Source organism: Pararge aegeria, chromosome 12, assembly GCF_905163445.1.
Source record: "Pararge aegeria chromosome 12, ilParAegt1.1, whole genome shotgun sequence".
NCBI classification, from domain to species: Eukaryota; Metazoa; Arthropoda; class Insecta; order Lepidoptera; family Nymphalidae; genus Pararge; species Pararge aegeria.
The window spans coordinates 14,348,337-14,359,754 of NC_053191.1; the positions used below are offsets into that span (position 1 = coordinate 14,348,337).

Here is an 11,418-nt window from a genome sequence, read left to right on the forward strand (position 1 = left end):
GTAGTATTTATTAAGTTTTGTTTTATGTAGGTTTGTAGAAATGTTGCACAAATTATTCCTGCAGGAACTTTTGACTTTCCCGGATAAAGTGTATCCTATCGTTTAGGGTACAAGCTAAACAGTGCATTCCCAATTCTTTCATTATCATTTTATTCCGGAAAATTCTTAACTTTTCAAATATACGGAATAAAATGTAGCATGTCTCAGTTAAGGGTAGGTATAAGCTGCCTCCTTAAAATTTCAGCGAAATCGGTTTTATTATTATCATTTTATTGAAAATTTTAAAATAAGACAACTTATTCATAGTGTCGTGAATATGTAATAAATATTCACATTTATAATAAAAAATCTGAATCTGAGAATTTCTCAAGTATTCTAAACATAAAAGTTACTGTTACGAAAAAAATATTCAGCAGGGTTACATAAGATAATAAAGGCCAGGATATTCAATATATAGACTGGTTTAATGAATAAAACACGTTTATATTTATTAAGTTATTTATTTAGAAAAGTGTTCATACTTAACAGTACGGCAATAGATTGTGTAAATTTATTCAACGATGGCAATTTTTCTTTTCTTCCTATAGTATTCTATCCTTTCATCTAATGTAGCTGTAAATGAATTAAAAAAATACGTTTAATTAATATATCGAATATAGATATATTTTTAGGTCATAAAATAATAGTAGATTGTACTACTAGTGCATAAAATGGGTCTTATAAACGAGTTATACATTCGGTTTTGCTTTTCGATCGCCAGGAAATCAAGGGCAGGAATATTGACAAGTAGTTATTTTAAAATTTCAACGACCTCCCTAGCGCAGTGGTGGGCGCTTTGGGATCATAAACGGGTAGTTCCGGGTTCGAATCCCGGGGGAAATTTCTCTGGTCTGATCTGGTGGACGTCTCTTTGCCGTGGCTAGTTACACAGACACAGGCGTACCGCCAAGCTATTAAACGTTCCGATAAAAAAAGTTATTAAAAAAAAGTTTTTGTGCTTACAACATGTGACCCGTTTCAACAATGGAGTATAATTTCTTGGTGTGACGCCTTGTAACAAACAGGTCGTGTGAGCCATCACTCTGTCTCTTTCTGATACATTCTCTTTGCTATCTGCCATCTCTTTCCCTTTTGGTAAGCTATCGAGAATCGCTTCTAAATTTAACATGCAATCTTTTATCATGGATGTTCTGTAAAAAAAAAGATATTTTAGTATTTATTTTATGTTATAGTATATTTTAGTTTACTTTTTTTTATATTTATGTATTATTATTATTTTATGTGTGTAATCTGGATAAGTATTAGCGTGTGTGTGTGTTCGTAAGTATGTATATAATAATAATACACCCCACCAATCCGTTTCCCTTGGGTTTCCTAATCCTAAAGTTGCCTGGAAGAGATCGCTACTAAGCGATAAGGCCGCCTTTTGTATCCTACTTTTAAGTTTCCTCTTGTTGTGCCCATTGTTTTTTTCTTTCTTTTTGTGGTGTACGATTAAAGTGTATAAATAAATAAAAAAAATTAACGAATTTAAATTATATTTTAATCACTTTTATTTGTTCAGTCTAAATATGGGATATTCGCATGCATTTACCTAAAGTAATTTTATACTATGAATGACATAGCATAAAATTATATACCTATATAATAATGTTTAATACAACACTTATCAGATGCATAGTATGGAAGCCTATTTAAATTTGCATGGAATGGTTAAAAATCTAAGCGTAGATAGCACAGTGGTTAGGACTTCAGACTCTCGGGGACCAAGATCGATTCCCAGTAAGCACGTCTAACTTTTCAATTATGTGCGTTTTTAATTTGAGCAATTGACTTGCTTTAACGGTGTCCGGAATAAAACGATAATTGGGGATGAACTGTATAGCTTAATGTATATCTTGCCTCAGAGTAATATCTTGTCTGAGAGTTCTCCCTAATGTACACAATGGAGGGTGAAGTGTACAAATCCGGGCTCGGCCGGCGTGGTCTACGGCCTGAACCCTACTGTACGGGAGCAATGGTGATACGCTCGGCCGTAATAATAGAAGGATCTTCCTCCGCGCGGGTGATCGTGCTTGGGGACCGAGGTCGGAACATTCATCTTTGGAACTTAATAAATTTTTGTCACCTAGTTTGGTATGGTAGGGTTTGGATGTGGAGACCGCTACACTACTATTTCTGAAAAGGCTGGTCCGTGGGCTTGAACCGCGGGATGGGGAGGGGTGGGGACTACTCTATTCTGATTTGCCTTCACCAAATTATGGAGGGTAGAGGTAAGGAGAGTCATCTTATATGGGAGAAAAGTTGAAAAAGTGTCCAGTGTATGCGCTAAATAACAGTTCAAAAATCCTCCACAATGGCGCTGGTGGATGCACAGGATATGAATGTAGCAATCGTAGATGAATTGAAGTATGCCGAGTTAAAAAATTTAATGTCATTATCGACTAAAGTAGTTAATTATTGAGAATTTCAACAACTTACGTTGTACAAAATATTGTGGTAAATATAACCTTACTTCCTTGTATCTCCATACTTCCTTGTTTATTTTTCAAGTCTACTCTAACAATATTTATATTTGGCGCTTCTTTTAAGAGTTACCCAGATGCAAATGTGGCGCCATCCTAATTTAATACATTTTGACGACACTTTTTCATATACACAGATGACTCTCCTTACCTCTACCCTCCATACACCAAATATAGAGCATATTACGTCAAACAATACAACTTACAATTTTATAATATACGTGTTCGTGTACGTGTGCGACGCACGTGTGCGTGTGTTTGTGTGTGTGTATGTGAGTGTGGGTGAGTGTTCGTGCGTCTATGTGCGTGTGAGTGTTGAGTGTTTTTGAGTATGTTTTGCAAGCAAGATCTGCAAGAGATCTTTAGACTCTAACCATTGGCATTGGCCACAGTTTTCTTAGTTACTTACTTCACACTATGCATCGTCCAATCACTCTGTAAATGAGCAATAACAGTTCTCAGTTCCTCTTCATCATAAACCCAATCTTTGTCCACATCGTAAGTACAGTGGAATAAGTTAAGGGGAACGTCAAGCGCCATGGTGTACTGAGGTTTTCTGTAAATAATAATAAATGCTTTTGATTCGGGCCAAAATTAAAACAAAAATACAAAAAATACGATCAAGATCGTAGTCTGTACATATTTGAATATATATTTAAATCAAATTAAAATTGCTATTAATACAAAACAAAAAAAAAATTAAAAGCAATATTAAAATTTAAATAAATATCAATCTACAATTACAAATTTAATTACTAAAAAAAAAAATAATAGTAATTAAAACAAAAAAAAATAAAGTTTATTTCCGATTCGCACTGCGATGTTGTTTCAACCAATGCCGCAAGAAGGCGACATCCAAGTGCTCGAACATTGCCCGGAGAATCTCATTATTATTGTAAAGATTTATTAGACAGTTAAATCATCATCATATCACGACGGCCGATTGGCGCAGTGGGCAGTGACTGAAAAATTAATTTCCAAATTGCCCGCGCCTGGGAAACCTGGACCTCCCACTCGGTGGCGTACATGGGGGGTTCAACGAAGTTGGGCATAAGATTGGAAAGTTCTCCTTCTATTCGAGCTGTATGAATTTTTTTAGGGTAGGCCGTGCTTTCGTGTTTGTATGAAGTGCACGCCACTGATCCCACTTATAAATCGCAGCACGAACCACTGCGCCAGGCAGGTCGTCAAGTTTTGTTAACTTCAACAAAACTTGACAACCTTTACAACAGAATTAGAACCATTATCACAATAATAGCATTCAATTCGCATCCGCATCCAGCCTTTCGAATTACTGACACCGAAGGTTGTCTAGGAGAGATCAGACTACCTTTGCACGCCTAAGCTATTTGTCAAGTTTCTCTTTAGTTTTTTTTTTTTTTGCTTGTACTATAAAGAGTTCACACAAACAAACAAAAATACTAACCTTGGATTAGTCTCCACATCTAGCAACTCCTTAATAACAGTTGGCGATTCTCTTCCTTGCCCAATTAATAACAGCAATCCCATTATACACCTGATTTGATGCCAGAGGAAAGCGTTTCCTGCTATCATCAGCATATACATCGATGTGGCTGAAAAAATAATAAATAATAACAATAATAACTAGTAAGTAAGTAAGTACTTAGTAACTCAGATCGTGTGGCGGTAAGGACTAGTAAGGAGTTGCATGGCAGATTCAAACCTAGCTAAGTTTGTTGTGGGCTCTTCTTAGACCAGGGTGCGTTTGGAACCCTCCTAGCTTTAGTTTTAAGTTAACGAATGCAGTTATCACCATCACTAACATTAGTGTAACATATTAATTGTAGGAACGCTTCGTAAGTGCCTGTAATAAGGTCTACATGAATAAAATATTTTTACATTTGAATTTGATTCTACAAGGTCCTGACCGCCGGTTGCTTGGGCATTCAAAAGCCCCGCAAGCGGAGGGTGGATGTTTTTTCTATTAATTTTTAATAGTGTTTTTTTTTTTAAGCATGGTTAGGAATAAAAGAAAAAAAATGAAAAAGAATAAATGATAGAAAATAATAATAATTTTATTTCGAGCATTTTATATAAGCTCAATTTGTTAGTATTACAACTTACTTTCTATGTTATTACTAAAAAATAAACATACACAATTTAATTAATATTATAACTACCTATAGATTATACTGAATGTACGCGAGTCAAAGCTGCCCCATTCCATTTGAAATGGCAAAGCAATGACCCACGTACCTGCAGTCTAACTTACTCGCAATCATTTTCAGATTGCTGTTAGTGCTGCTCCGCAATCTTCGCACTAGGGACACACACCTTTTGCGCATAGTGGCGTAAAAATAAAGAATTACGAAAAAAAAATTACGGCCTTTTTTTGTAATATCGCAAATTTTCTACAGCGTAAGGCGCGGGTTATATTTATCAGCATTGATTCGCATTTAGCTAGATGTAACACACTTGTACGCATCGTGTAGTTATCGCATATTTTCAGCTGCTAGAGGGATCTCTAATATGCTGCAAAGCGTAGTTAACCTATTTATTGGCTTGTTCTGCTTTGTGTTGCGATCGCAGAAGCAGTTTCCTGCGTTAACATGTTTTGGTATGCCAACTGTTGGCTTCATCATTGGTTTTTGACGGCCGAGTGGCGCAGTGGGCAGCGGAACGGTTCCACAACTGGAAAGTATTTGTGTGATGAACATGAATGTTTTTCAGTGTCTGGGTGTTTATCTGTATATTATAAGTATTTATGTGTATTATATTTATAAAAAAATATTCATCAGCTATCTACCCATAACACAAGCTACGCTTACTTTGGGGTTAGATGGCGATGTGTGTATTGTCGTATTATATTTACTTATTATTTATTTATTTTATTTATTAAGCATACTTTCATATAAGTGTTATAAGTATACTTGAGGATATAAAAATCGAGTGGCTACGCTTATTTAATATGAAAAAAAATAAATTTATAAATAGCTGAAAATGAAACTTCATTCGATTCTGCTAAATGTGATTAAGGCTAACATGTATTTCATACAACTTTAAACAATTATTTCTCTAAAAGTATTGATCTCGGGATATAAGAACTAAAGTTATTCATTATTATGTATTGTTTCCCGTGCATTGTAGTATTTACCATACTCCACCGGATTACTACCCCCATTTCTTCTAGCCTTGTATAAATCGCTTGTATAAATTTATAACAACTTTGAACTATTATTATTTAAGTAAAGTATTGATCTTTAAAGTTATTCATTAATAAGTATGTATTGTGCCCTGTGCATCTTGGTATTTACTATTCCCCGTCGGACTAGCACCGTTTATCACCATTCCCTCTAGCCTTGTATAAACCGCGCGTAACAATCCCACTTACCATTATCAGAATCCTTTTCGTCCAAAGCGCCGACATCCGCCTCCAATATTTGCCGGCGGAACTCCGTGACGTTGTTCCCGACGTCCATTTTGCAAAAATGGCGGAAGTCGTGCGAGCCAATCAGGTAACGACACGCGTCCCTCATTGCGTTGATATCGAGGGAGGATTTTGGAAAGTAGTATTTGTATAGACGTTTCTTGCAATCGAATCTGTAAGGGAGATTATTTAAGTATGTCTACTTTATTTTACTAACTGACTATTCTGTTGTTGTGGTGGGATATTCTAACGGTGGTGACGGCAAATCAGAGTAGGTATAGTCAACTCCTCTCTCCTTCTCGCGGATATCGCACGAGGCAACTAAATAACGAACGAAATATAACAGAGAACGGGTAGCAACGTCCTCTGACATTGCTACCCGACACCCAGCGTAGTTATTATGAGCAAATCCTTCCCTTGGGAGATTAAAGTTGTGTTTTGTCAAAATCTCGGAACCGGTGGGATTTTAACCAGCAACACTACGGCTTTCACCTCGGCCTGTATTGTTTGCCAAAATGCCAGGTCACTTTTAATCAGCCTTCAAAGACTGATAGCGCCATCTAGTAGAAGCCATTGCTGTTTCGGTCTATTCTCCAAAAGCCCATATGGGACTTTGGACATGTAATGGCGCATAGCTTTTTTATAATTGCCGATTTTTTTTTAAATTTCATTAATTCTCCTGTAAAATACCTTTATCCATACTAGTCCATACTAATATTATAAACCAGCTGCGTCGTACGTAGTTTATTGTTTTGCATGAATGAAATGAAATGAAGTCCTGCGGGGACCGTACATTTTGCCGGAATAAAGAGCTGTGTTATTTCAGGGTAGAATCTATCTACATTCCAAAATGATCTCATATTGGTTCAGTAGTTTATCCAACCTTCCATCCTCACAAACTTTCGAATGTATAATATTCGTACTCAAATTCTATGTCAAAATTTTTCACACATGTACCTCGTATCTTGGAGATGGGTATGGGATAATAATAATCCCGGTAAAGCGGCTGGTAAAAAAAAAAAACATTCGGTAGCCTTGTATAGATACATACTTGAGGGTCAATTAAAGTCTCTGTGACTTTTGCATAGAATTAGTTTGCACGCTGGAGATGGTCATACAAGATTCCTGTGGCATTTAAAAACACCGGACAAAATAAACGCGGGCACTGTAAACAGCTAGTATAAATATGACATTATAACCTTGCACTAAATTCTGGACTTTCATCAGTTATCGGCATCCAGGCGACCGCGCGGATTTCTTTCGGCAGCAGTCTGTTCAAGACTTTGCAGTAAGGCAACTCTGAGGATATGGAGCTAGTGCGGTTTTGCTCAGATAGCGCATGTTTGCTTCGTACCGTTATTGATATCACCTGAAATAAAATTACAGATATAAATAAATATACTACGTTAATACACACATCGCCATCTAGCCCCATAGTAAGCGTAGCTTGTGTAATGGGTGCTAAAACGGCTGATGAATATTCTTATGAAAAATTAGCATACATAAATACTTATAATATGAACAGAAAAACACCCAGACACTGAAAAACATTCATGTTCAACCCACAAACATTCTCCAGTTGTAGGAATCGAACCCACAGCCTTGGACTCAGAAAGCAAGGTCGCTGCCCCATTGCGTCAAGGAGGGATACGACAAATAATACGAAAGCAGCTTAGCTTTTGTCAAATTACTGCAACTGTGCACTAAACTTTTGTTTTCATACCATAGCACCCAGATTTTGTTCAGATATTAGCTATGACTAATATACTTTTAATCTAATATCAGCTGTATTAAAGATTATTATGGTATAATAATACATAAAAAAAATAGGTATGTGTAATAATATTGTATAAGACAGACACAAAAAAACAACCTACTCTATATCACAAAGAATCCACACAACACATATTAACTGGGTGTAATTAAATGAAAAGAATCTTCTTGAGTAGTTGAGGTCTAATGTTGAAGTAGTTTTAATGCTGTATGAATAAATGTGGCAGAACATTGGAATAGTTATGCAGTTATGTTTTTTCCATTTCAAAAGTAGTGTCTATTGGTATGTTATGCAACTTCTATTTATAAGGCCTTATACATATGGAGGGTAGAGGTAAGGAGGATCATCTGTGTATATGAAAAAGTGTCGTCAAAATGTATTAAATTAGGATGGCGCCACATTTGCATCAGGGTAACTCTTAAAAGAAGCGCCAAATATAAATATTGTTAGAGTAGACTTGAAAAATAAACAAGGAAGTATGGAGATACAAGGAAGTAAGGTTATATTTACCACAATATTTTGTACAACGTAAGTTGTTGAAATTCTCAATAATTAACTACTTTAGTCGATAATGACATTAAATTTTTTAACTCGGCATACTTCAATTCATCTACGATTGCTACATTCATACCATACCCTGTGCATCCACCAGCGCCATTGTGGAGGATTTTTGAACTGTTATTTAGCGCATACAACTGGACACTTTTTCAACTTTTCTCCCATATAAGATGACTCTTCTTACCTCTACCCTCCATACTACCGACAACAGAAAACCACCTTGATGTGGGTTCAACCCTTTTTGTTTAGCTAACAATTAGTCCTCAGCTTTATACTACAGATAAATAATAAATCAAAAATCGACTCATACCTACCTGTCCATAAGCGCTGACTCCTTTATCAGTCCTCCCACATCTATGATATTGAGACGTTTCTCTACTTTCTATTAAACATGTTTTTTTTAATGCGTGAAAGAGATGGTGCTCTATAGTCTGAGTTGAGTCTTCCTGTACTGCCAGACCTTGGTAGTTCCATCCAAAATAAAGGATTCGCAGGAGTATTCGACGGTAGTGACATCTAGTAAAGCAAAGAGTAAATAACTTTTAACAAGTTAATAACTTTAAATAGTTGGAAAATCTAAAAGTGTACGCCACATAATCTTATTCATTACAATAAAATTGAGATTATTTGTAAATTTGCAAAAGTATTTATTAAATAATATTTAAACTACATCTAATTATACTGTGAAAAGTAATAGGCTTCTATTCTTCAAAATACTGAAGCCTATGCAAAAAAACCAACTTGATATGTGAAGTATTTTGCTTGTTATAGTGACCAAAAGATACGGGATCCGCACATACAGACACACGGATGTCCAAGACAGAACTTTTTTAAACCATGTTTTAATTAGTTTAAATAATAAAAAGAGATTTAAAATATCATGTTTTTTCTTAACATTTGTCTATTTATACATAAAAAGATATTCACTTATAAAAGAAATAAAGAACAAAAAAAGTGACATTTTAAGTTGGAGAATAAACTGACAGTAAACTGACAGTAATACCCACCTCAAAGCTTCACTTATGAGGCGTGCAAAATAGTGAATTTTTAAAGTTATTCTTCTTCAAGCATGTGTTAATATGCATATTATAATTGCTCAAAACCTGCTTATTTATATAAGACTTTTCCCCCAAAACTTATTAAAAATGTTGCCTATATAACATAGTTGTTTTTTAATTTGTCCCCTTCAGGACAGGCAAAGACCAATGACCATTTAGCCTATTCAGTTGTATAATTTATGCTTGGGTTTTGTAGCATACATTATAAATAAATTACAACACAAGACACCAGTTTAGAAAGTAAAACATTTAAATGTTATATAAAATAATTATAAATTATTCTGATACCCAACACAATATATTAATTTTATAATTTAATAAAACCATCAAAATGAAAAGGGTAACTTTTAGTATTTGTGTATATTTTATGTTTTGGTTTTGGTATAATTTTTTATGACCAACCACCTGTCTGACTTTTAAGATCCTTTCAGAATATTTTTTTATAATAACTCTCTTATTATTTTTATTTATGTACATAATAATTTTTTTTAAATTTACTTACTTATTAAAATCAAACTTTCTGTCAGCCACACTCGGTTCTTTGGCACTATTATTCTCTCCTAAACCTTTATTTATAATGTTTTTCAACTGTTCATTGTGAGCTTCTAATTGTATTATCTTTTCTACTAAGTCCTGTAGAGTTTATATATAAGTAAAGTTAAAATGTATATTTAAAAAAGCAGCTTCCTTATGTGCATAACTCTAAAGTAGTCAATGGATTTGTAGTGTTGGTGTATCTACCTATATGACAACATTGTCTCAAGCAAATGGGTTGGGAGACTACTCTCTACTCACGTGGGAGGCTCTTCAGAGAGCAGACAATTACTGATACTGGTGTGCCACTGAGCCAATCATAGAACCACAGTACTAGGAAGTACTACAGGATTGACTTTAATTGTTACAAAAGGTTGCAATTTTATATATATTTTTACCAATGAATATCAGACAGCTAATGCAAACTGAAGTGGTGATAGCCTAGTGGTGGAAGCTATGGCCTGCCTATCAGGATGACCAAATTCAAACATTGCCTTAACTTTTTGGAGTGTGCTTTTCTAATTTAAGCAATTAAATATCACTTGCTTTAACAGTGAAAGAAAACATTGTGAGTAAAACTGTGCCTGAGAGTTCGCCATACTCCAAATTTTCGGAAGCCTATCTATCTGCATTTGGCCAGCGTGGTTAACTATGGCACCGGGCTCGGGTCCCTTCTCACTCTGGGAGGAGACCCGTGCCCTTGTTTAAGGATCACTAATAGGTGATCCCCACCAAAGGCATTCAAGGCCTAGATTCAGCGCTATCATCATTATCCTATGAATCTAGGCTAATGCTTTTACATCTATTAGTAATACTTATAAGCTTTCTATCCCTGAGGACTTCGAAATTTATGTGGGAAAGTTGTTATTAGGTTATGTCACGTCTAACATAAAACATCGTTGATAGTTACGTTTTTGTCCATAGCTAACAGTTCTTCCCTCTTTAGTCCTTTTATTTTTCTTTGTTTGAACAGCATTTTTCCATTTTTTTCTGCCATTATTTTAATAAGAGCTCGGTTTCACTAATAAATATTTTTATAGTAAACATGCAACAAATAACAAATTACAAACTGACATTAGTGTTCCGACATTGCAATAGGGTGGTTGAAAACCTATCGATGAATCGATTCTTTTTTGCGAATCCTCTATGTGTGTGACAAAGCTCTATTTGATCACTCACAACATGCAATTGGTCACTGTGATTCGGAACGAGACGTAGCAGCATAGAAAGCTCGTGCAAGTAGAAAGCAACAGTCAGTAAGATGTGAAAATAATAAGTATGCACATATCGTTTGCACCAGTAACTTAGGTAAGCCTTACTCGAGTGTACTTGCATATTGAATCGAACTTATGTCAATGGCCCAACAACTGTGAAATTTTTCCAACGGAAGTGAAAATTTTGCTTCTATCCTAAACCGCGTGTATCCTAAGCGGTGAAAAGAGTACGGTTGTTTCGTGTCAATTCATTTTGATTTTAGACATTAACTGCCCTAATGCTGGTTGCTTGCTATTTTGTAAAATAATATCACACGCTTCTTTATACATGCTGATATTGCGATCGATTTTATTATTACATTAAACT

At 35.2% G+C, this 11,418-nt stretch overlaps 1 protein-coding gene across 1 annotated transcript; it reads right to left on the reverse strand.

Annotated features, from left to right (window-relative positions):
• Nucleotides 1-486: 486 nt before the first annotated feature.
• On the reverse strand, nucleotides 487-11,166 carry LOC120628444 (tRNA pseudouridine(38/39) synthase). The gene is made up of 9 exons (XM_039896819.1): nucleotides 10,748-11,166; nucleotides 9,806-9,936; nucleotides 8,560-8,761; nucleotides 7,113-7,282; nucleotides 5,878-6,086; nucleotides 3,952-4,099; nucleotides 2,935-3,081; nucleotides 1,003-1,190; nucleotides 487-612 (listed from the first exon to the last, which is right to left on the reverse strand). The coding sequence occupies exons 1-9, from the start codon at nucleotides 10,832-10,834 to the stop codon at nucleotides 551-553; spliced, it is 1,344 nt and encodes a 447-aa protein (XP_039752753.1). The 5' UTR covers nucleotides 10,835-11,166; the 3' UTR covers nucleotides 487-550.
• Nucleotides 11,167-11,418: the final 252 nt, after the last annotated feature.

Excerpts from the sequence above, each read along its gene's own strand:
- LOC120628444 (XM_039896819.1), bottom strand. The coding sequence starts at position 10,834 with ATGGCAGAAAAAAATGGAAAAATGCTGTTCAAACAAAGAAAAATAAAA. Across the intron at positions 7,283-8,559 it reads GAGTCAGCGCTTATGGACAG|GTGATATCAATAACGGTACG; the intron begins GTAGGTATGAGT and ends ATTTTATTTCAG. Across the intron at positions 4,100-5,877 it reads CGAAAAGGATTCTGATAATG|CCACATCGATGTATATGCTG; the intron begins GTAAGTGGGATT and ends TTATTTTTTCAG.